The 24,866-nt window shown below is 40.4% G+C and overlaps 6 protein-coding genes across 6 annotated transcripts; 5 read left to right on the top strand and 1 right to left on the bottom strand.

Annotated features, from left to right (window-relative positions):
• Window positions 1-231: 231 nt before the first annotated feature.
• On the top strand, window positions 232-1,841 carry OCT59_002855 (uncharacterized protein; the record flags this gene model as incomplete). Its single annotated transcript, XM_066145229.1, has 5 exons — window positions 232-529; window positions 604-836; window positions 904-1,176; window positions 1,264-1,536; window positions 1,608-1,841. The coding sequence occupies 5 exons, from the start codon at window positions 232-234 to the stop codon at window positions 1,839-1,841; spliced, it is 1,311 nt and encodes a 436-aa protein (XP_065995971.1).
• Window positions 1,842-2,832: 991 nt separating this feature from the next.
• Window positions 2,833-3,354, top strand: OCT59_002854 (uncharacterized protein; the record flags this gene model as incomplete). Its single annotated transcript, XM_066145228.1, has 1 exon — window positions 2,833-3,354. The coding sequence occupies one exon, from the start codon at window positions 2,833-2,835 to the stop codon at window positions 3,352-3,354; it is 522 nt and encodes a 173-aa protein (XP_065995970.1).
• Window positions 3,355-3,392: 38 nt separating this feature from the next.
• On the top strand, window positions 3,393-5,789 carry OCT59_002853 (uncharacterized protein; the record flags this gene model as incomplete). The annotated part of the gene is made up of 1 exon (XM_025312149.1): window positions 3,393-5,789. The coding sequence occupies one exon, from the start codon at window positions 3,393-3,395 to the stop codon at window positions 5,787-5,789; it is 2,397 nt and encodes a 798-aa protein (XP_025164841.1).
• A 2,321-nt stretch (window positions 5,790-8,110) lies between these two features.
• On the top strand, window positions 8,111-9,133 carry OCT59_002852 (uncharacterized protein; the record flags this gene model as incomplete). The annotated part of the gene is made up of 1 exon (XM_066145227.1): window positions 8,111-9,133. One exon carries the CDS (start codon window positions 8,111-8,113, stop codon window positions 9,131-9,133), a length of 1,023 nt encoding a protein of 340 aa, XP_065995969.1.
• A 240-nt stretch (window positions 9,134-9,373) lies between these two features.
• Window positions 9,374-10,933, top strand: OCT59_002851 (uncharacterized protein; the record flags this gene model as incomplete). Its single annotated transcript, XM_066145225.1, has 2 exons — window positions 9,374-9,947; window positions 10,374-10,933. 2 exons carry the CDS (start codon window positions 9,374-9,376, stop codon window positions 10,931-10,933), a joined length of 1,134 nt encoding a protein of 377 aa, XP_065995968.1.
• A 5,928-nt stretch (window positions 10,934-16,861) lies between these two features.
• On the bottom strand, window positions 16,862-17,681 carry OCT59_002850 (uncharacterized protein; the record flags this gene model as incomplete). The annotated part of the gene is made up of 2 exons (XM_066145224.1): window positions 16,862-16,870; window positions 17,052-17,681. 2 exons carry the CDS (start codon window positions 17,679-17,681, stop codon window positions 16,862-16,864), a joined length of 639 nt encoding a protein of 212 aa, XP_065995967.1.
• Window positions 17,682-24,866: the final 7,185 nt, after the last annotated feature.

Raw genomic sequence — 24,866 nt, 5'->3', positions numbered from 1 at the left:
CCCTTTCTTCCCACGAACTGATTTTTTTTTCTCTGCCATATCATTATACTTTGATCTAAATCATTAAAAAAAAAATCGTAATCATTACATTTAATCTAATTATAGGAAAAAAAAAAAAATATTATTAATAATCATAATATTTTAATTGTGGAAATAAATAAAGGTATAAAAGAACGTCTTTTACCTTATTGTATTGTTTTTTTTTTTATCCTTTAACAAATTTTGGTAAAAATGCGTGGAAGAAGACCTTTCAAAATTAAGAAAATAAGCTTAAGACGCTTATCTACAACAAATTTAACCTCTTACAACCATCATCAAACAAACTCAATGTCACCACATCGTCGTCACCGTTATCGTTCAAGAAGGAACAAGTCTAGACGTTCTTCTTATTCTAATTATTCAGATAGTCGTTCACCAAGTCAACAAAGAGGACGTTCGACTACAAGACATAATAGGACTAATTATTCAGATAGTCGTTCACCAAGTCAACAAGGAGGGTGTTCAACTACAAGATATAATAGGAATGATGGTATGGTTATAATATAATAATTATGTTTTTTATTTTACATATTTTGAATATAATGTCATGATTTCAATTTACAGATATCGAAGCCCTAAGCAGAGCTATCACTGCACTTACGGAAGAAGTTCGGACCCTCAAGAAATCTCAAACAAGGAACGACCTACAAGCTGAATGGCCATCAACCCCTCAGACAACACCAGTTCCAAGGAGTAGACAAAATACATCACTCACGCCAGAACCAGAAACTGGATATCGTCGACGTGCTCGGGTTTTGCTTGAAGATATGGACGAAGATCAATATAAGTTGTTCCATGTGAGTATCAAGTAACTATTGGTTATTCAGCAAAATTTTTTAATCGATATTTTTTTATAAAATTAAGGATGAGGTCGTGCAGATACTTAGCGGTCTCGATGATTCATTGCAATTGGATCATACCAAAAAATGGGTAGAAATTGCACCACACGTTTCAAAACACATCATGAAGGAGATCGCTAGAGTCTTGACCGGAAGGTTTCAATACAAAGATATAGAATTGAAATGGGTCTTACAGAATCTACACCGCCATCGTAGAGAAAGCTGGATGGTTAGCCTTGATCCGGATAAGACTAGATTTGAAAAGAAGAGAAAAGGAACGAATTCTCGAAGAAAAGATGTAAGTACTGAAGACATCCGAAATATGAAATTAAAATCCTTGATCTTGTTCCTTTCTATCCTAATCACTAATATCTGATTGCAATAGAAAAAAGAGCGACGTCAGAAAGGCATCGAGCATATGTTCAATATTAATGATGCCTCGCTTAAAGAATTTCAACCGTCATCATTATCTTGGGAAGAATTCAAGGAAGACTGTGAAACCATATTTAATGAAGGAGGATTCCACAGTGATGAAGTTTCTGAAACTGATGAAGAGCTCACCAAAAAAGAAATCGAAGATCATGTTCGTCCTAAGAATAAAATTGAAACGGATAAACATGTTCTTCATGTTTATGACAAGCCCTGGAGGTCACGTCGTGTAAGTATCAAATAAAACAATTGTATAGTTATTGTATACATTTGCTTATTATCTCTTTTTCATTTTTATAGGGACGTAAATTACTTCGCTTGGCTGACCGAGTTGGTGAGAAAATAAGTCATGTAAAACTTTCACGACATCGTTGGTATGATGATAAAACGTGGATCGACGAGTCAAAACTGCCTGAAGGTGCCCCTGATTGGTCGATATCACAGTCGTACGGATCCGACGTACAACCACAAGATGAGATCGATAATATCGATAATATTAATGATGAACCTAACGAACTTGATGAACAGGTTTAATTAATGCATTAATGCAATGTTAGATTTAAAAGAGCACGTATATTAATAATAATTTGTAGTTTATATTTTTATTACGCAAGAATGATTTGTAGTTTATTTCTATATAACAACGATTAAATATAGCAAGCAAATGTATTACTGTAAAATTGATTAGTATATTGCTATATAATATATTGCAACGAATAGTAATAAATTGATTAAAACAATTTGAAATATCGTGATTTCAATTACTGCCCGGCGTGTATTGTATCGTTTAACGATACTTTATGATAACCCAAATAAATACTTAAATATTATATAAATATAAGTAAAATATCAGAAATCCGATATTAACATAATATTTATCCGATTTGCACCTTATAGTTTATTAAAACTTCAAAAGATTCAGTTATTAATTTGGTAAATATTGGGCGTTTATTTGTAAAATAACAGAAACCCGATTCTTCACCAATAGAAATCCAATACTTATGAAGTATTTATGCCCGGTTGTATCCAGAAATGCAACAAGAACCTGAGCCCAATCGGGAATAAGTATCGGGATTGTATAATATATATATCTGTGAAGAATTAGTGAAGAATCGGGTACCTGAATTTTCTCTGATATGTTGTCATTCGACCAGTGGTGAGTGGACATGGGATCGTTCTTTTTTACCATCTACTACTACTCATATTTGTCTATGTTTTTTTTTCTCAGTGGCTTATGTAGGATATATTTAACCTTCTTCCCTGCGGTCCTTCTTTTTTTCGTCCTTTTGAAGTAATACAGTTTTTTTAAAAAAATGTTTGACGACCTCGATCCTGTTGAGAACTACAAGACTATTCTTAAGAGAGATTCCCTTGATGGCTATCAAGCCCTGGAGAACAAGTACAATCTAAACAAACTATCTGGCGAGATGGTTGTCGTGAAAGACAACCTGGGTGGCCTGTATCTCGTGTTCCATACCCGGAATGAGTTCTGGGACCACTATCTCTCTCTCCCTAATGGCCACAGATGTTACGACGAAGTTATCTTTGGCCATCGCCCTCAGCACCTAAACTTGATATTGACATCGACGATATTCCTCGTGGTGAGGATCAGCAGGTTGTCTCTATCATGAGGACTATTATCGATGCCTTCGAACAAGAGTTCTATGATTCCTATAACATCTACCCTCATAGGAAATCCTTTACACTCCTAGACTCTAGTGGGTTTTCTCGCTCCAAGGGTAAGTGGAAATACTCGTTCCATCTCCACCTCACGGCTCATGCCTTCTGCAACTACGTGGAGGCACGAAACTTCAGGAGTCGACTTTTGTCCCGCCTCCCTCATCACTTGCACAAGTACGTGGACGATGTCAACAAGCGCATACAGTGCTTTCGTTTGTATGGCTCTTCTAAGCTAGGTGAGTCTCGGCCATTTGTCCTGTCCCCCTATTCCTCGCAGTTGGGCACTAAAGATGTGATCGAATTTCATGATTCCCTCCTTGTTACTGCAAACCCTACTGGAACAGCATCGTGGGGAATGCCAGCATAGCCGATGCTGGTGCCCCTCCCATCTTTTCTCCTGCTTCCATGGATTGTCAGGAAACCCTTATCGATCACGCTATTTCTCTCGCTAATGATCTGCACGTTACTTATGGCTTTTCTCTTCGTGATGTCACGTTTCCCTTTGCTAATTTCGACAGAAGTTTCCCTACCCACTGCACTATCTGTAATGAGACTCACCACCGGGACAATTCTCTCTACTTGTTTCTGAAACAGAAAAGTGAAACACTGTGGGCCGTCGAAGAGGGATGCCGTCAAGATTCTAAGAGAAATCATCGCACACTCGGGTATCTCACTGCTGGCAACAACACTATTTCTCGCTCCTATGAGTATCCTATTGATGCTATTTCCCCTGTTTCTGCTAGTGACGGGCAGTCCCTCTCACAGGGCCCTTCTTCTGGCAGGTTTTCTAGGCAAGACCTTTTGGGTACACGTATTAACTGCGTCCATGGCGGAACAATTGACCCTGGTCTTAGTGTTGATACTTCTGCCGATTCCCTTCTTACGAATATCAACAAATACTCCAGTGACTCTATGGCAGACTATGAGCTAGTGCCTACCTTGCTAGTCCGAGGCAATATGGGATTAGGTAAGACTAAAACTCTCCGTCGCTACCTTGACAAGCATTTTCCACGGAATGCATCAAGAGAACCCGTCATCCGTTTTGTTACTTTTCGCCAGACATTTAGCCAATCCCTGCAACCGTTGTTCCCCGACTTTACTTCGTACAAGGACATAGGCCTTAGTGGGATATGCCAGGCGGACTTTCCTCGTGTGATTGTACAGGTAGAGTCCCTTCACCGCATTATTATCCCTTCGGAACATGAGCCTATCGATTTACTCATCCTTGATGAGGTAGAGTCGACACTCGCACAGTTCAGTAGTGGCCTGCATAAACATTTTAGTTCTGCCTTCGCAGCATTTAAATGGATGTTGAGCAGTGCACGGCACGTAGTTTGTATGGATGCTAACCTTGGTGCTCGCACTGTAAATACTTTACGGCGAATGCGGGCTTTACCTACGCTTCTCCACTGGAATGTCTTCTCCAGAGCAAAAGAGGACCAGTTCTTTTTCACGACTAATATGGGGGACTGGATAGAGTCCCTCCTAAAGGCCGTACATAGTGGACAGAAAATTGTTGTTCCTGCAAACTGCCTCAAAGACGCAAAGTTCGTCGAAGAGCTCCTACACACTAGGGCTGGTGACAAGAAAGTGGAACTCTACAGCAGCGAGACCCTCCCCTCGAAAAAGAAGGAGCACTTCGGTGACGTTCATTCCTACTGGAGTGGGCTCGATGTCTTCATCTACACCCCCACTGTCTCAGCTGGCACTAGTTTCGAGTTAGAGCACTTTGATACTGTCTTCGCTTGTTTCAGTGACAATTCATGCGACGTTGAGACTTGCCGACAGATGCTGGCCAGAGTCCGGAAGCTTCGAACACGGGAATACTTTGTCTGTTTTCGGCTGATGAATGACTGCCATTCATTGGCCGAGACTACCGATGAAATTTCCCAGCTGCTACATGACAAACGCACCGGACTATACCAGACAGTTACTGACGTTGCACTACAGTTTGAGCATACTGTGGACGGCGGTATCCGGTTTTACAAGTCCGATTACTTCCATCTCTGGCTTGAGACTGAGCGACTCAAGAACCTCTCGAAAAACAAGTTCATGCTCCGATTCGTGGATCAAGTCGCTTCCACTGGCGCCAGCATTGCCCTTCTGCCTGCGCACGACCCTAGCGTCAGCAGCGGTCATCGTGCTACTTATAAGTCTATTAAGAATGAGCTGGAGCTTGTGCATTGCGAGGCAGTGGCTACGTCCCCAAATATTTCCAAGATTAGTGCCCTCTCTCTGGTAGAAAGGCTGAATAATGAAGAAGACGTTACTGTTCCAGAAAAGAATTCACTGAAAAAGTACAACCTACGTGAGCTCTATGAGTACGGTGGTGAAATAACTCCCGAGTTCATTAAAAACTATTCGAAGCCCGCAGTCAAACAAGTGTACCATAACCTAGAAAATATCACCTGCGGGAAGACCGTAGACGAGGCTCTCCAAAAAATGCGGGAACACAAGTTCACGAGATACACAGATATTCTGGGGGACCATGGAGAAGAGTCTTCTGATCCTACTAGCTATGTAAAGGAAGGGCGTGACCTGTTGAACGAGCGAAAAACCTACGCATACCATGCACACTGCCTTGCTATTGGTCTTTTACGTAGGTGCGGCTTTCAGTGTATACGAGATATGAACGGCGTCCAGGATGAGCTTCTGGAAAGGAATATACGTGAGTTGCTGCCCGCACTTAAGAAACACATGGACAAGTTCTTGTACGAGTTTGAAGTGAGAAAAGTTAATGTGGACGCCCTTAGCAGAGAAAGGGACAGGGGCGATTCCTCAAGAGGAGCCTTGTGTTCATAAATTCTGTCCTACAAAAAATGTACGGCATCCAATTACGAAAGTCGAGGAGAAAAGGAGTGACACCTAGCTACACGATTGCCCAGAATTCTGTGGGTAAACTATTTGTATTCTCGGAGAGAGACAATCCTGTACCGGATGACTCTGACAAACCTATCATCTACTCTAGCCTAGAAAAAATTCCTTCACCGGTAAGCTCACCTCTTCGAGGGGCTGCATAACACCCAGGAAAAGTGGATCTTACTATCGGTAACAATCATTTATACGTCTGTGGTAGAATGGCAGGACATTCTGAACGAAGTGATGAGGTTTGGCTTAGTCTTTCGAGCCAGTTCCACTACTTCGCATGCTTCGCCTAAGTAAAACATGCGAAGTAAATTAGTCGACCTCAAAGAAGTGTAGTCTGCTGGTGCCATTTATCACTTCTCGTATTCATAGCACACGTTATTCGAGACTGTAATACAGGAAGAATGCAGACACCAAAAGTGAGGGGGTTTTTGTGTTGACCCAAAAAGACAGTGAATTTGTAGATTTAGCTTGAACATTTATGACGATACTGGTGAATAAAGTACTAATTGTAGACGCAGACCACTGTAATCTGTTAAATCTAGTAAATTTATTACTCCTGGCTGACAGTGGGCTTTGCCCAGCCAAGGGCTCTTGCCCCCGAAGGGAACTTCCTCTGCAAAGGTCTTAGGGTGTTCCTAATGGAGGTTCTATGAACCAAGGTTCCTAGGCACATAATTACGTAATTTTGTCCACAATACTACTAAACACACATCCACGTTATATTGCGTTACATGTTTGTAGCTGTATCTACTCGAAGAATTTCACATAAGGTTACATCTGCATGTTAATAGAGTGAATAGTTTTCGAATACTAGCATAATACGGACTATAATACGGGTGGTAATAGAGATCAGGAACGTGACTTCTTCGCAGAATATGAGAGGGGTTACGTAGGCGACTGCGGAGGAATAACGTGAGCGACTGCAGGGAATAACGCTTCATTATTTTCCTCGTTCCTCGAAAAATCATGAAGATTTTTTGTGTACATTTCTTTCACCTAATTGAATGACCGTCTTGCCGCTCAACCAGTAGAACCACCCGCAGGGTGCGCTGGTAACAGAGGAGGTTCTACGTAGTACCTTTAGGTAGGAACCTACGTTCACTTCCGAAGGAAGGTCTAAAGACTAGGGCAAGACGCTCAGATAACATGGGAAAATATCTTGCCCTACCAGCAGGGTGCGCTCATGTCAATGATAATTATCTATACAAAAAATATTCTTCATCATTATTAGTACTCCGCAATTGGTAATCATTGATAAATATCTCCCCATGACATGCTGGCCATCTCCTCCCTGTTACCCACGTTATCTTCATACAGTCTACACCTTTTACCCATGGCATGTCCGTTATCATCTACATACACTTCTCTTCCAATGTTGTCTACGTTAATCCTCCATCAATGCTACTCAGTCAGAGACTGCTAGAAGAGCAGTTATTCTCATGTTGTCCACGCTATCATCCCTATGTTATATCAGCACTCTCCCGAAGGGATGTACAATGCAGTATATGATATCGTTATCAAAGTTTATCCTAACATAGCTACATCGTTACCAACAAATATATGCATGTAACACAATATACACTGCGTGTAATGAATATGTCCTGTGTACTATTATTTCCGGACAGGTAACGTTATTCATGTATTTTTCTACAATAGTGTGCGCATTGGTTGACCCGGGTAGAACCACCCGCAGGGTGTTATCGATAACGAGTAATATACTCTATTGTAAAAAGAGATGCAAACCTCGTTACCAGAGTTATGTAACAGCATTACCAATTAATGTACTATTGGTACTCTACAAAAAAATATGTTTCATCGTTACAAAAAATTAGTGAATAATAGTCTATGCGGAATTGATTGTTAGTGAATAACGGCGTGAGAGATTGCGTCGCAGAATATGAGTGGACAACAGGAGAAATAACGTGAACTCCTGCGGAGGAATAACGTGGACGTGATTGCAGGACAGATTATTAGTGGACAACGGCATTCATGTGACACTCTGAACCCAGGAACCTAGGTTCCTAGAACCTCCTCTAAAAGCGTGGTTGAGCGGCAAGATGGTCAGCGTAGAGTATCATGTGACCATGACGTAGACAGGTATACGTAGCAGTTCCTTCTGGGCATTCTGCGGAATGGCATCGACTACATCCCAAACGTCTGACGATGAGAATCGTTACGTCTGCCATGTAATCTAGAAAGATGATCTAGACCAATTTTGCGTAAATCACTTGGTTTGATGTTGTATTGCTTCAAATATGTGTCGGAGAGCACAGCATCTTAATGAGATCAACAGGAATCAAAGGTATGGGACTATGGTCAATTTTACAGGGATCAATGCCCCTGCATCCTTACGAGATATTGACAGATTCGAAGAGAATAACCCTACATTTGCAGTTAATGACTTTAAGCCTGTTCTGTCAGAAAAAGGAGAAGAACTAAAAACTCACAAACTAGACCCTCTTCGCATCTCGGAATATAATTATAGAAGGGAGCATCTTGTTGACTTGATTTTATTTACACAGGGTGAAGAAGGTTTAACAGACCGCCGTAATATAAATGATGTTCCTGAAGGCTTAAATACTCACTACTGCCTTATTAATGGAGAAGCTGGTTGGCATAGAATAATGCGAAATTGGAATAAGCATCATGACCACAAATACTTCTGCAGGCATTGTTTGAGAGCTCCATTCTCAAGACTAGATTTACTTGAGGATCACATAGCCTTCAACTGCCACGGTAGAAATAATCCATATGCAGGTCAACGGGAAATCTTCCCTAAGAAGGGTAAGCATATTTCCAAATTCACTAACATAAAAGCATTACTTAAAGCCCCATTCGTAATTTACCCTGATAATGAATGCGATAGTAATAAGTTAGACGAAAAGGAGGAAGATAAAAATAAGAATACTGTGAAGACACAAAAACAAGTAAATAATAGTTTCGGGTATGTAATGATACAAAATGACTCAGACATAATAAGTAATGTGTTCAGAAGAACGGCAAACTCAGTCGAAGAAAAATGGAAAAATATGCAAGAAGATTTACAAATGGTAAAGGAAATATTACAAAATCCTGTTGAGCTCAAAATGACCACAAGTGATTGGGAAAAACATAATTCTGCACGTAAATGCTATTTATGCGATGGGCTATTACAGGAGGTCAGGTATAACAAGGTTAAATATTACGATAATGAGACACAGGTATTTATTGGTATGGACAACAACATTGATACGTCACTTCTAAATCCAAAGCACTCCGAAACCTTATTGCAAAGATAATTCATATGTGTTACGTCCTTTATGAATATTTTTTTTACAATGAGGAAATAAGATCCTCAAATAATGTGAATCACTAACTTGTTCAGTCTGAACATTAATAATTTGCCTAATAACTAGCTGGCTACTCTCTTCGCTAAAGATTAAAACAAATCTTGAATGATAAAACCGCAGGTGCTAAAGACACTCTTCACGCATTCGCATTCTGGTGCTAGTTACAATTTCTCTCTATATAGTATAGTTATGCAAGACGTAGCATTCGTCTCTGTTTTATTTTTGTTAGCCCTAGTGTGCATGCTTATGTTATGGATCATATTTTCGTACCGACAAGAGTATGTGATAAAAAATGCCCGGTATGTCAAATCAGACATAGATAATCAATGGTATCGTGTCCATCTCACCCATTCAAACCCTAAAGAGGCGGCCAACACATTGGCCTTGTTAAATCACCGGATCAAAATGCTCCTAATGGACCTCCAGGGGAAGTATAGCAAAGAACTCGAGTTCTCATTCCGAGGTAAAACACGCAAAAAAGTGACACAAGTGATAGTAGAGAGATACGATTGGAGAAACCTAGTAGAGAATTCCCCGTTAAACCCGGACAGAGACACAAGCTACACCTTGGACAAGGGGGCGGAGATAGCACTGTGCCTAAGACATGCTTCCCCTCCATCTAAGGTCGAAGAAATACATGACTTGAACACGCTAACGTTCGTCGCACTGCACGAACTAGCCCACCTTGGCATAGAAGAGACGGGGCATCCACTAGTATTCATGAAGACCTTCCGGTTTTTGTTGGAGTCGGCAGAGGAGGCCGGTATATACAAAAGCCCAGACTACTACAACCACCCCAAGGAATACTGCGGAATAGTAATAACGTACAATCCACGGTGGGACGAAAACGTAGTACCGATATGAGGGAGCCTACCTACCACCTGTTTAGTTCTATGCCTCACAAATGGTTAGTAGGTGCTTCAGGAGACCACTACGTCCACTAATGACACATTGCTTTGCAATACCCGGAGGTCCACTTATACCTGTCTGAGCGGACAACTGGAAATAACGTATGTGTCTTTTTTTCTCGGCTAAAATCCTGTGAATAAAATTAGTGGACAACAGTATCTCACTAGTGGACAACAGTATCTCACTAGGTAATGCCGCAGCTGTCTACGTTATCCCCCGTTGTCCACTTATAATCCATTTTTTGATCGTTACCAGAAATGGAAAAACAAAACATATATAGAACGACAAACTAATAATAATTTGGAACAACAAATTTTTTATTTACAGAATAACGCACCAGTCAATCAGCTTGTTGTACAACCACATCCACGCATGGCAGATATAGGATTAAGTTTACCGTTATTTTATGGTAACGAAGGGGAGGATCATGAAGATTATGTCTGTAGAATGATCGGATATATAAACTCATTGCCGGCACTTCCCAATGATGCAAACCTTTCAACAATACTGGATCAGTCTATACGAGGTGGAGCAAGGACATGGTTTGAACAAAAATTCAATAACAAAGATTGGCAGTTAGATAACATACTTGACACTGGCGCAATTGCAAATATTGTCAACCTTAGAGCTGCCCCTGGAGGGAATGCTGGAAATGCTGGAAATTTGCAACATGCAAATGAAATAGTTGCCTTTCCAGCAGGGACAGAAATAATTCCTGCACACAGTATATATGAGGATTGGTATTTAGCAGGTGGCCATCCAACTCCAAATGCGCCTGTCGCTCTTGCCAATGGAGGCGGACGGTCAGTTCAGAGCATGTGCCCTTCGGGCAGTCTCTGACTGATAATGACGTAGTATTTACTCATGTGCCCTACTACTTTTTTGTAACTATGAAGTATTCCGCAGCAGTCGTTTACGTTATTCTTCCTGTTGTCTACTAATAATCATTTCCGCAGCTTCCCGAGAGGCGCTAAAGCGTGGTAACGAAGTTCACGTATTTTTTCTACAATAGTAGTTATTTAGTTAGTCTAGATAGAATGAGCAATCTAAGAATTTTTACACGTTTCTACTTCGTACTGACCGTCTTGCCCTATGAACATAGGTTCCTAGAACCTCCTCTGTTAACAGCGTGGTTGAGCAGCAAGATGGTCAGTTCATAGGGGTAGAGTTCACATCAAAAAATGAGATGATGTTACTACTAACATTCTCCACTATCCAAATCAATTCCGCAGTTACAATATAGTCAGGTGGAAATAAGCACGTGAGTAGGATTTATTCATGTGACACGCTGCACACTAGTTCAGAGTATCAGGTGATTATGACGTAATATTTACTGATGTGCTCTTTAGTGTAGTGTCATGTGTTCTTCTTTCTGTTGTCCACTTATATTGTGTGACGCAGTCGTTCGGTCAGAGACTCCGTTATTCCTCCCTTCGGGAGAGGCAATCCAAGTCACGTGCTCTCCGAGCAGTGGGCTTCGCCCAGCCAAGGGCTCTCCGACTGATTTTTTTGTAACGATGAGGTAGGTGACTGCAGGAGGGGTAACGTAGACATGGAATGACTCTCCCTTTGGGAGGAATACCCTCTCTGTTCTTAACACTAGTCGCACCTATTGGAATAGAAGCCTTGTATCTTGAAGCCACATCCACTACATTAAGACAAAAAAGATAAGTTACACGTCCAACCTTATCATAGGGCATGTATAAAATATCTGCCTGATGGCATTCATTAGGAACTATGATATTGTTAAAGGATGCATAGGGAATATGCTTAGGATGAGGTGCATGTATTTGCCACACAGCCTGTCTATGTAAAAAACCACATACATGCCCTCTGGGCACCCGCAGCGCAGCTGTCTACTGAGCGTCTTGCCCTACAGGCATTACGAAGTAATGTGTTTCTCCGACTAAGAGACTGCGGAAGAATAAAGTAGACTGCTGCGCTGCGGGTGTCCAGAGGGAAGTGTCTACATGTGAAACCCTGTTATCAATGGTAACGGGTTTGAGTGACTGCAGAATAACGTAGACATGAATGCATCTCCCAAAGGGAGGGGCAAAGCTCAGGGATATTTTTGGTAACGATGTCAACACAATAAATGTATATACTGTTTTTACTTCGATGTTCGCATAGTTACAAACATGTTCACATGGTTACCAAAATAAATTCTTAGAAGCTTCTCCGCTGTTGATATCTATGGGTACTACGTATCTGTTGTCCACTAATAATCTGTTCCGCAATTGCGCCCACTGACTGTCTTGCCCTACTATTTTTTTGGGCGGAGCCCAGGCTATGCCTGTAACTATGAAGTATTCCGCAGCAGACTTACCTCAGTTATCATTTGAACTATTTTCCTAATGTCGAAATTACAGAACGGAGTGAACTGTAATTTCTGGGACCGGCGGTCTCGGAAAATTGCCAAGAAAAATCAGTGACCGCCGTGAATTTTTTCGCTCCTGTTCCTCGACACTAGACTTGAGTTCTTGCCTGAGCTTCGCAATCTCGGAACACATTGTTTCGCAGTAGCATGCCCTATACTAAAATGGTAACTAACAGTATATGTAATCATGGTTACCAACCAATATACGCTTCATTAAACTAAACATATGCGAAAATCGTTACCAAAGGCACTTATTTGCTGTATTGTAACAAAAACAGTATATGTATATGAGTTATCAACGTAGTCTACTGCGGAAAAGATTATTAGTGGACAGGGAGTGCCTGGTAACCATGTGGCTGTGTTTCTCTCCTCAGTCATTACGTTATTCCTACCGATATTACCAATAATACTAATGATTACCAATTGTGGAGTACTAATAATAACGATGAAGTATATTTTTTGTGTAATGCTCCCTTCGGAAGCGCCTGGAGGGGTTCCACTGTTCCTAATATAACAGCATTATCAACTAATATATACACCTACACCAATGTATGTAATTGTTAGTAGGTGACTTGTAGAAGATGACGTACAACGAGGATATCTACTGCAGAGACACAGGGACAATACATATTGATTCGCAATATCCTCTACTTCGTACCCTCCGGGGTAGATATTTCCGGTAACGATGTTCATGTATTTTTCTATTGGTCGACCTGGCACATGAGTAAATACTGCGTCATGGTCACATGCCCCTCTCTATGATTAGCTCCTGCGGAGTAATAACATGGGTGAGGAGAAAGGGAATTTGAACTTTTCTCTCGTTAACAGGTTAAGTACGTTCACTGTCCACTAAAAAAAACTCAATGACTGAAAGTCACTCAAAGTCACGTGATTTCGGCGAACAATGTTCGCCCAAATTTCTTGGCAAAATCTGATTTTTAGGGAGACAGCAGAAGAATAAAGAAGACAGTTGCGGAAATGATAAAAAGTGGGCAACAAGAGGAATAACGTAGACAGCTGTGGAATTGATTCGCAATACCCTCTACTTCGTACCCTCCGGGGTATGTATTTAGTAGGTATTTCCGGTAATGATGTTCATGTATTTTCTATTGGTTGACCTGGCACATGGGCAAATACTGCGTCATGGACGCATGACACTCTCTATGATTAGCTCCTGCGGAGGAATAACATTAGGAACATATTACGAAGTAATTCCCTCCAGGCATCTCCTAAAACCTTAGAGTGGTTGAGTGGCAAGGTGGTCAGTGGGTGACTGCGTTACAGAATATGAGTGGACTACAGGAGAAATAACGTGCCCTTTGGGCAGTCTCCAATCCTATGAACTGACCGTCTTGCCCTACCCTCTTGGTACTACGTAGAAATGTAACGATATCCATTCTGTTTATTACAGTATGCGTCATGTTACGATGCAGTATTTTTTTTGTAACGATTAATGAATTTAGTAGTGGTGTTATCATGATTTTCACTACAGTGTGACACTGTTATTTATCTATAGTAACCCGGGTCAACTAATACGTACACCATTGTAGAAAATACATGAACAACGTTGCCTGTTCGGTAATAATAGTACACAGGACATATTCGTTATACGCAGTATATTTTGTTACATGCATATATTTGTTGGAAACGATGTAGCTATGTTAGGAAAAACTCTTAGTAACGATATTATATACTGCATGTTGAGATTTTTACAGATCATACCGTTCTGTAATTTCTGGGACGGGCCGTCTCGGAAATCACGTGATTTTGAGCGACTGCAGAAGAATAACGTAGACGTGCCCATGTGGTCGTGCGAAGTCTGAGCCCGCCACGTATTGTTGTCTGCTTATCCGAAGTTGTGAATTGTATGACCATTTTTTTCACACCCACAGCTTTAACTTGTAAAGTGGATCAATATTCTTTTCACAATTCGAATATGTGCCCTTGGGCTATCTCCGACTGAATTGTATGACCATTTATTTCACAGGGGAGATACTGGACAGCTGCGATTGATTATTAGTGGACTACGGTATCCTACTAGGCTATGCCATATTAATAATATTACAATGTAACGATGTTCACGTATTTTCTACAGCATATGTCAGTTGAACAAAGCTAAGGGAAGAAAGCTACTCAGTAATGGAATATAGGGAATCGACTACATTAGAAATAGCAACCAAGATTATGTATTATTGCTATCAACCAGGCCTTATAACAATCGTTAGATTGCTGGGTTAACCAATAGAAAAATACGTGAACAAATAACGTGGATGACTGCAGAAAAATAATGTGAATGACTGTGCCGCAGAATGCCCGGAGGGCCCTGTCTACTTGGGAATCATCTCTTTCATTATTATATGCACGAATAGCCATGTCTATATTTTTTCTACAATGGTAGAATTAATTCATGTGACACTCTGAACAAATGCGCAGAGTATCATGTAACCATGACGTAGATAGGATACGTAGATAGTGCCCTCTGGGCATTCTGCGGAGGAATGACGTAGACTAGCTGCGGAAATGATTATTAGTAACGGACTGAACTGAAAAAATTTCGCTGAGGCTATTTTACTTCATCGTTACAAAAATATACGTATGTTCAACCGACATATACTGTAGAAAAATACCACCGTTACCAACAGAGGAATAACTGTTCTTTGCCGCTGTCTACTCATTCTTCTCTGTAGTTTGACCATCTTGCTGCTCAACCACGCTCATTACATAGGAGGTTCCAGGAACCTGGGTTCCTAGGGCTAATATCTTGTATCCCATAATACCTATGTTATCTTCTATGTAGTTTATTGCTGGTAACGATGTTACTTTTTGTTGGTAAAGATTGTTATCCTCTTAACAGTGTTGTGTAACAATCATCAATGGAAATTGTAACTATCGTACCGTGGATAACTAGTAAAGAATTCAGCAGGCATGTGTAATTGGTATAGATAACAAGCAGTATATAACGTAGACAGTTGTGGAATGGATTATTAGTGGACAACGGGAGGAATAACATAGGAACACATTACTTCGCAATGCCATGACCGTGGGCCTTGTTCTGGTCGTCTTGCTGACCAACCACGTTTATTTTTCTTCGACATAATCTTTTATGTAGTTTATTAATGATAACGATGTTACTTTTTGTTATTATCATGGTCCAATGAAGTGCATATTCGAATTGTGAAGAAATCTGTTTTACGCCTCACAAGTTAAAGTTGAGAAAAATATCGATCCATTTCACAACTTCGAAGAAGTGCTATTCTTCCGCATGACCGTCTTGTCGCTCAACCACACTCTTTACATAGGAGGCCCTAGGAACCTAGGTTCATATCCGTAGTAACCCAAAAACATCACGTGCCTGCCCCTCCGCAATTGGCAATTATCATTACACAAAAATCTACTTATTGGTAATTATCGGTAATTAGTTCTCTATTTTGCAATTGGCAATTATTGGATCGACTGCCGTATTGTAACAAAAACAGTATATGTATATGAGTGTTATCGACAACAGGGGGAAAACGTGACATCGATACCTGTGGGTCCCATGTGGGCATTGCCTGGAGGGTACCCGTACACATACCTGTCCTGAGTGGAGACTGTGCTCTTCGGCTGAATAATAACCCTAGAAACTACGTTTCTATGCAGACAGCAGCGATGAACAGACTTATATTCTCTGTTTTAATGTCCACCAATTATCTACTCCGCAGTCGATTGCTAATATTCTACGCAGCATCTACTCATATTGTCCACGTTTTCTCCCATGTTGTCTAGTAATCGATTTCACTTCTTTGAAGGTCCTACGGACTAGTCAAAGTCACGTGACTCTTCACAAAATATGAGCAGACGACAGGAGGAATAACGTAGACGCTAACGTAGTACACACTCGAATATTTATTAGTATTACGTAACATATGTACAAAAAAATTATCCCATGTTGTCTAGTAGCGTGGTACACACTCGAGTAAAATACTAATTTGCCACATATGCGTTTTACCTAGTGTAATTACGAACCTACATAAATGATTTTATGTAAAATTCTGCTGCATCATAGTCGTTGTATTCAGATTCAGAATCTGTACAACTTTCTGTTTCAGTTTCTGAGGAACTATCCGAACTACTGTCACTACTGAGTGTGTCACCCTTCCATCGGTTAGATTCTCTCATTGTCACGGGTATGCTCGTGAACGCTGGAATATCCCTCAAGGTATGAGGGTCTGAACACTGACTATCATCTGCGTCTATATCCGATTCGTTTTTGATGAGAAGCAGGTCATTTGGCGTGGCTGAGACATTTACCTCATTTTTCGGAGATGTATTGTTCTGAACACTATCGAAGGTTTTTGAGGCAATATTTTCTGGCAAGGGTTTTCCGGGACGGGCCGTCTCGGAAATTTCGGTCACGTGATCTATCTTTTCCGATTCGTTTTTGATGAGAAACAGGTCATTTGGTGTGGCTGAGATATTCACCCCGTTTTTCGAATATACGTTGTTCTGAACACCATCGAAGCTTTCTGAGGTCATATTTTCAGACAAGGATTTTCCGGGACGGGCCGTCTCAGAAATTTCAGTCGCATGATCATTTGTTACCAGAGGTAACTTTTCTAAAGTTATTCCATAATCTATAACCTCTTGAATTTGTTCATTAGTAAGCTTGGAAATAGAATTTGCACTATATGATTTAATATACTTGATTTTATCCATACCCACTTTCCTGAACAATCTATAGATTTTTTCAGCTCTCTGAGTCTTCTTACGCAAGCTATCCCGTGATATGTATCGGAGTTGCAATCCTAATTCTTGGGATCTTTGTTTGCGAAGCAAATTAAGTTGTTTTGTAATGGAATCATATAGTAAGCTCCTTGCCTTCTTTTCACCAAACTTATCTTTACTGATAATCTCGTCAAGCTGAACTCTGAAATCCTTCCAGTAAAGGCACCAACATAAAATTTCTTCCTGATTAGCTCGATTCGCTCTTTCTTCAGCATCGATAGCTTTATCACATAATTGGGCTAAATGCTGTGAGGCTTCATCAATGCTGTCATAGGTAACTTTTCCGGGACGGGCCGTCTCGGAAACTTCAGTCACATTATTATGGTTTATCGAGGATGACTCTGGTTCTGAAAAGGGTTTGAATAATTCGTGTTTGAGTTCATCTATCCCTTGTTTCTTGTGCGATCTATTGCATGGTTGAATGACCATGTTGAGCTCTTGAGGCATTTTCTCTTCGGAATGTGTTGGAATGAACTCTTGGGTTTGAGTGGACCTAGGAACCTGGGTTCCTATAACCTCCTTATGTAATGAGCGTGGTTGAGCAGCATTAGGAACACATTTACTAAGACCTTTAGAGGAAGTTCTACCCAGAGGGTACGAAGTAAAAACATAGGTTTCTAGAGCAAGACGCTCAGGCTGCTGTTCTAATTTCGCAACTCTGATTTTGAGAGCAGCATTCTCTGCGATAAGGTTATTGGTATCAACTTTATTTCTTTTCTCCAGTTCTTCGAATCTGGATCTGAGCTCAGCGCTTTCTTCTATGACATGTTTTAACTTCGTATTCTCAGCTTTGATCTTAGCATACTCATTCCTAAGGTCGGTAATCTCGATTAAGAGTCTGGAATTTAACTCTTTCAACGATTCCATCAAATGTGAGTTCTGAGAGTAATGTGTCAATTAACAGCAGAAAAGTTCAATAGTCAACGATTTGTAAAGTGGCCCATAGGGTCCGTTGTCCACTAATAATCAATGCTGTCGATACCTAAGGGATACTAGTAATTATTCCTGGCCATTTTCACACATTCGCCATTCCAAATAAATTTGATGTGAAAGTGGTATTCAACAGACACATACAGTGGTGAGCATAATTTTTCCTTCGGGTTCCACTGGAAAAAGGAAGAGGTGAAATACGTAAAAAATGCACTTCGAAGAAGGTCCTACGGACTAAAAAATTGTCTAATATGGTCATTCGTCATTCCAGTGAAACCTCCCTTCAGGAGAATAATTTTGCTCTTCGAGCCTATGAACGTAGGTTCCTACCTAAAAGGTACGAAGTAGAACGTCCTCTGGAACACATTACTTCGTACTATCCAGATTCGCAAATTTCTTACTGTAGAGGATTAATAGACCAATTGTATACCAATTAATCTCCAGTCCATGTAATGGACGGCTGTGCCGGGCTAAAGCCCTTCCAAGGGAAGTGAGCTCCGCTCAGTTACACTGATTTTTCGAGGAACGAGGGGCTTGGCGTGGCCTTTTGAAGAAATAGCCCATTCCAGTCCATTTATGGACCTTCCGAAGGAAGTGAAAATAATGGAGGACTGATCACCACCATACTGTAGAAAATTACGTGACATCATTACACTGTAGTGATGCACAATATAGTCATGTGAAAATTAGCAACGTGAGTAGAATTTATTCATGAGACACTTAGAGCCTCATTACTGCGCATTGCCCTGTTCCAACATCTATGGACAGATATTTTGTATATTATTACATTGATTGCCTCTTCCGAAGAGGAGAATAAAGTAGAAGGCTGTGGCATATCCCAGTGGGATTCCGTAATTCACTAATAATCAATCCCGTAGTCGACCCATTGCCCATGTTATCTCCCACATGTCGCCACTAATTTAGAGTATGAGTGGAATAACATGGGTGAATGTGGGCGCAGGCGGGATACTATCAGAAGCACATAATATAGGACCCTCAGGTATCGATGTCACGTGAATGCTGTTGTCCACTAATAATCTGTCCCGCAATCACGCTCACGTTATTCTGCCGCAGTCACTTACCGTTAACTTCCCCAGTATCACCGTAGAAAAATGTCACATTTAGCCCGCATTACGGCGTTATGCACTAACACGTGAAAATAAACAGTGATGAATAATGGGTGATGAATAAGGTTTTGCCTACTCGAAAAAAACTAAGTCCCTCAGATACTTATAGAAAATGGAAACGCAGTGGGTGTGACGGTTGTGATGAATAAATAACGATCACGTGAATGTGACATTTTTCTACGGTGATACTGGGGAAATTCTTACCGTTATTCACATGAGTAAATACTACGTCATGGTCAGTCGAGACTGCCAAAGGGGGCACATGATACTCTGTACATTTGTTCAGTGTGTCACATGAATAGTGTCACATAAATAGTATCACATGAAGCAAAGTATCACATTGTTTATTTTCACGTGACTTTGATGACTACTGGTCGTTGAAATTTTTACAAATCATACCGTTCTGTAATTTCTGGGACGGGCCGTCTTGGAAATCACGTGACTTTGAGCGACTGCAGAAGAATAACGTAGACGTGGAAAGCATCTCCCTTCGGGAGAGATAACGTAGGCAACACAGGTCAGTCAAAGACTGCTCGAAGAGCAAAATGAAACTCCCCTCAGAGGAGACTTCATATATTATGTTAGCATAATAAGTGGACAACGGGGGAATAACGGCATTCACGTGACACTACACATTGCGAAGCAATAGTTACATATACTTCTACAATAGAGTGTATTAGTTGGTAACGATTATTATATTACTGGTAACAGTGGATATTACATTAGGAACAGTGGAACTCCTCCAGGCAATTCAGTCGATGTGCACTCATCGTTACCAGAATTACTTACTGAAACATGGGTTGACATCATTACAAAAAACGTAATAGTTATATTCAACCGAGATACACTATGGAAAATACTGGACATTGTAATGCGAACAGGTTAACAGTGGAATGGGCGAAGCCCACACTCATGGCATTGCGAAGCAATGTGTTCCTAATGCAGTAGACTAGGTTATTCCTGTTGCCCACTAACACTCAATACTGCAGTAACGATGTCAGCCCATGTTTCATTAATTGAATGTGGTAACGATGTCCAGGAATGATGTGGGCGAAGGTGACATTAGGAAGTAATTATTAGTCAATCCGGCTGTAGATAACAGTTGCCTATTGTTGTTAACGATGTCCACATAACGTATATAATTGTTGTTGTATGTGAAGTAATCTCCACGAGACACGAGACTGGGCTTTGCCCACGAAGTGAAATTTCTTGTAACGATGAAGTACATAATCGATGTCTGTGGGCGGAATAGGAAATTAGTAGACCTAGGAACTGAGCGGCAAGAGTAGGTCCACCCAAAGGGTGTGCTCATGGTAATGATAAGTACATAAATTCCGTTACCATCAATACAAATTAGTTAGTAACGATTAGAGTATATTCCATCCACATGAGCGTAGGCTTCGCCCAGTGCATATGGTCATATACATATCCACAATATATAAATGTTTGTTATCCCGTTGAACTAAACATACATGAACATCATTACATTAGAAACACATTGCTTCGCAGTGGCATTGCCTATACAAAAATGGTAACTATAATCATGGTTACCAACCAATATACGCTTCATTAAACTAAATATATGCGAAAAATGTTACCAAAGTTTTTTATATACTGTATTGTAACAAAAACAGTATATGTATATAAGTGTTATCGACAACAGGGGGAAAAACATGGACGACAGGAGGAATAACGTAGACAGTGGCGGAGAAGAATATGAGGAAACCGACTACGGAAGTAGTTATAAAATAGGCGTTTTACGATCAAAAATAACAAATCGCCTTCATATGCTTACATATTATATGAAACACAAAATTACAGAACGGACTGGGCTATGCCCACGAAGTGAACTGTAAAAATTTCAACGACCCGAAGTCGCCAAAGTCACGTGACTAGCTATTCATATTTTTGTAACGATGACTATATTTTCTACAAGAGTGTATATATTGGTTGACCTGAAAAGTAATTACAGGCATAGCCTGGGCTCCGCCCAAAAAATGTAGCTGCAGTTACATTAGGAACGCATTGCAAAGCAGAATGCCTGGAGGGCACCCGTCCACATTTACTTGTCTGCATATACCTGTCATCAAGCTAACGTAGTACATACACACTCGAATATTTATTAGTATTACGTAACATATGTACAGGCATAGCGTGGGCTCCGCCCAAAAAATTATCCATGTTGTCCACTAATGCTCAAATCTGCATAGACAAGTAATTCACTAATTTTTTGTAACGATAAAGTCCCTTTAGCGCCCTCAGGAATTTTTTGTGTAATGAGAATTATCAATAGTTACCAATAATACCAGTGGAACTGGGCTCTGCCCAATAATTACCAAGTGCGAAGTAGAGAACTAATTACCGATAATTACCAATAAGTAGTTCTTTATGTAACGATAATTGCCAATTGCGGAGTACAAATAAGAACGATGAAGTAATTTTTGTGTAACTATAATGGTCAATAGCGGAGAGTATTCAATCGTTACATATACTTCCACAATAGAGTGAATTAGTTGGTAACGATCAATATATTACCGGTAACGATGAGTGCACTGGTTATTTATTCTTTGAAAAGCTAAGTACGTACCTCTTAGTTCATGATACATCATTACAAAAAATACAATTTGTGTAAAAAACATTATCGGATAACTGTCACTGACATTATGTGGTATGTGACTACAGAGAAGATACGTGGTCATCGTTACCGCCTCTTCAAGGGATGTGAAAATCCGAATCATGTAACGGCATTATCAATTAATATGTACTATAATAATCGTTACCGTTGTCCACAGCGGAGGGAATAACGTGAGCGAAGGTAACACACTTTTAACATATGAAGCGTAAAACAGATTTCTTCACAATCTGAATATGTGAATTGTATGACTATTTTTTTCACACAGTAGAATAAATCTCCCGTAGGGAGGGATAGCGTAGACAACACAGGTCGTCTAAGCACGTCACATATTGTTATCTGCTTCTCCGAACTTGTTCGCCCAAATCACGTGACTTTGGCGACTTCGGGTCGTTGAAATTTTTTTAGTGGACAACAGGAAGAATAATGTAGATGACTGCGGGAGGAATAACGTGAGCGAAGGTAACACACAGTAGAATGATCTCCCGTAGGGAGTGATAGCGTAGGCACTCCTATAATTAGCTCCTGCGGAATAGATTATTAGTGGACAACGGTAATAAAAATTTCGCTGACCTCAGATCAGGAAAACCACGTGACTTTAAGCGACTTCTGGTCGTTGAAATTTTACAGTTCAGTCCGTTCTGTAATTTTGACCGGGCATATGCCAAAATGAAACTCCCCTCAGAGGGGACATTCATATAACGTGAGCTCCTGCGGAAGAATAATATGAGTGACTGCATTGCAGAATATAGGAGGAATGACGTATCTACTGCGGAATTGATTATTAGTGAACAATAACATGAACGACTGCAGAGGAATAATAACGTAAGCGTAATTGCAGAACAGATGATTAGTGGACAACAGCATACATGTGACACTCTGAACAAATGTATAGAGTATCATGTGACCATGACGTATTACAGGACGTAGATAGACATTCTGCGGAGGAAAACGTAGACAGCTGCGGAATAGATATTAGTGGATAATGGGAGGAATGACGTGAGCGACTGCGGGAGCTACTGCGGAAGTTACTGCGGAAATGATTAGGAGTGGACAACAGGGAGGGAATAACGTAGACGGTTGCAGTACAGATTAAGTGGCGTCCCACCAAAATGAAACTCCCCATTTTGCCAAGAAATTTGGGCCAGTACCCCCGGTTGAAATCACGTGACTTTGAGAGACTTCGGGTCGTTGAAATTTTTTAGTGGACAACAGGAAGAATAACGTAGACGACTGCGGGAGAAATAACGTGAGCAAAGGTAACACAGTGGAATAGAAGTGTCCCACCAAAATGAAACTCCCCAATGGTTACCAAAATTTTACAGAACGAGCATAACAGTAAAAATTTCAACGACCCAAAGTCGTCCAAGTCACGTGATTTTTAGGGAGAATAAAGAAGACAGTTGCGGAAATGATAAAAAGTGGGCAACGGGAGGAATAACGTAGACAGCTGTGGAATTGATTATTAGTGGACAAAGGGAGGAATAACGTAGAGATAGAGACTCTCCCAAAGGAAGGCTGAAGAGTGAAAAAGTAGTGTCCCACCAAAATGAAACTCCCCTCAGAGGAGAGTTTCATATATTATGTTAACATAATAAGTTGATGACTGCGTTGCAGAATATGAGTGGACAACAGAGGGGATAACGTAGACATGGAGTCTCTCCCGAAGGGAGGAATAACGTGAGCGACTGCGGGAGTTACTGCGGGAGTTACTGCGGAAATGATTAGGAGTGGACGTGTCTACCAAAATGAAACTCCCCTCAGAGGGAACTTTCATATAATATGTTAGCATAATAAGTGGACAGCGGGAGGAACAACGTGTGTGACTGCGAGAGAATAATGTAGACAGCACAATCCGAAAGTATGAAGTGGAGTAACTTTTTTTTCACACAGTGGAATAGATCTCCCGTAGGGAGGGATAACGTAGGCAATACGGGTTGTCTGAGCACGTCAATCTGCTTCTCCGAACTTGTGAAACGTAAAACAGATTTCTTCACAATCCGAAAATGTGAAGTGGAGTAACTTTTTTTTCACACAGTGGAATAGATCTCCCGTAGAGAGGGATAGCGTAGGCAACACGGGTCGTCTGAGCACGCCACATATTGTTATCTGCTTCTCCGAACTTGTGAAGCGTAAAACAGATTTCTTCACAATCTGAGAATGTGAAGTGGAGTAACTTTTTTTTCACATCCCACCTTAACTTGTGAAGAAAATATACTTTTATTTCACACCTTTAACTTGTGAAGTGGAGTAACTTTTTTTTCACACCTTTAACTTGTGAAAAAAAAAATATCTGCGCCCCCTTGTTTTCTAAGAAAGTGCTTATATATTATCTTGTAGATAATACCTGATGAAATTTATTTGTTATATTAAGGGCGCAGATATTTTTTTTTTCACAAGTTAAAGGTGTGAAAAAAAAGTTACTCCACTTCACAAGTTAAAGGTGTGAAATAAAAGTATATTTTCTTCACAAGTTAAGGTGGGATGTGAAAAAAAAGTTACTCCACTTCACATTCTCGGATTGTGAAGAAATCTGTTTTACGCTTCACAAGTTCGGAGAAGCAGATAACAATATGTGGCGTTAATAGATTAATGGAACTACCCAAAGGGTACGAAGTAGATTTAGGTGAAGTCCAGTTTCACTGGATTCATAACCTCTTCCGACTAATAGTCCACATTTCTGTTTTCGATTACTATCATCGACGACTCTTATCTATTTTCTATCCATCGGTGGTTTCTTTCAAAAATCTGATTTGTTATTTAAGAGGCAATATCTAGTAAACTCCTAGTGATGTGTGATATGCAGAACCGTGCAAATTAGTCCATGATATAGACCTTCTGAGGAAGTAAAAGTTGACTACTCTGTTATAGTCGATATTTAAGAGCACGGACACATTTAAAGTCAGTGTTGTTATGGATAGACATTTTTCTTTTGTATTTAAA

Source organism: Rhizophagus irregularis, chromosome 11, assembly GCF_026210795.1.
Source record: "Rhizophagus irregularis chromosome 11, complete sequence".
Lineage (NCBI taxonomy): Eukaryota > Fungi > Glomeromycota > Glomeromycetes > Glomerales > Glomeraceae > Rhizophagus > Rhizophagus irregularis.
Note: the sequence above shows the minus strand (reverse complement) of the source record. Positions and strands in the feature narration are given on the sequence as shown.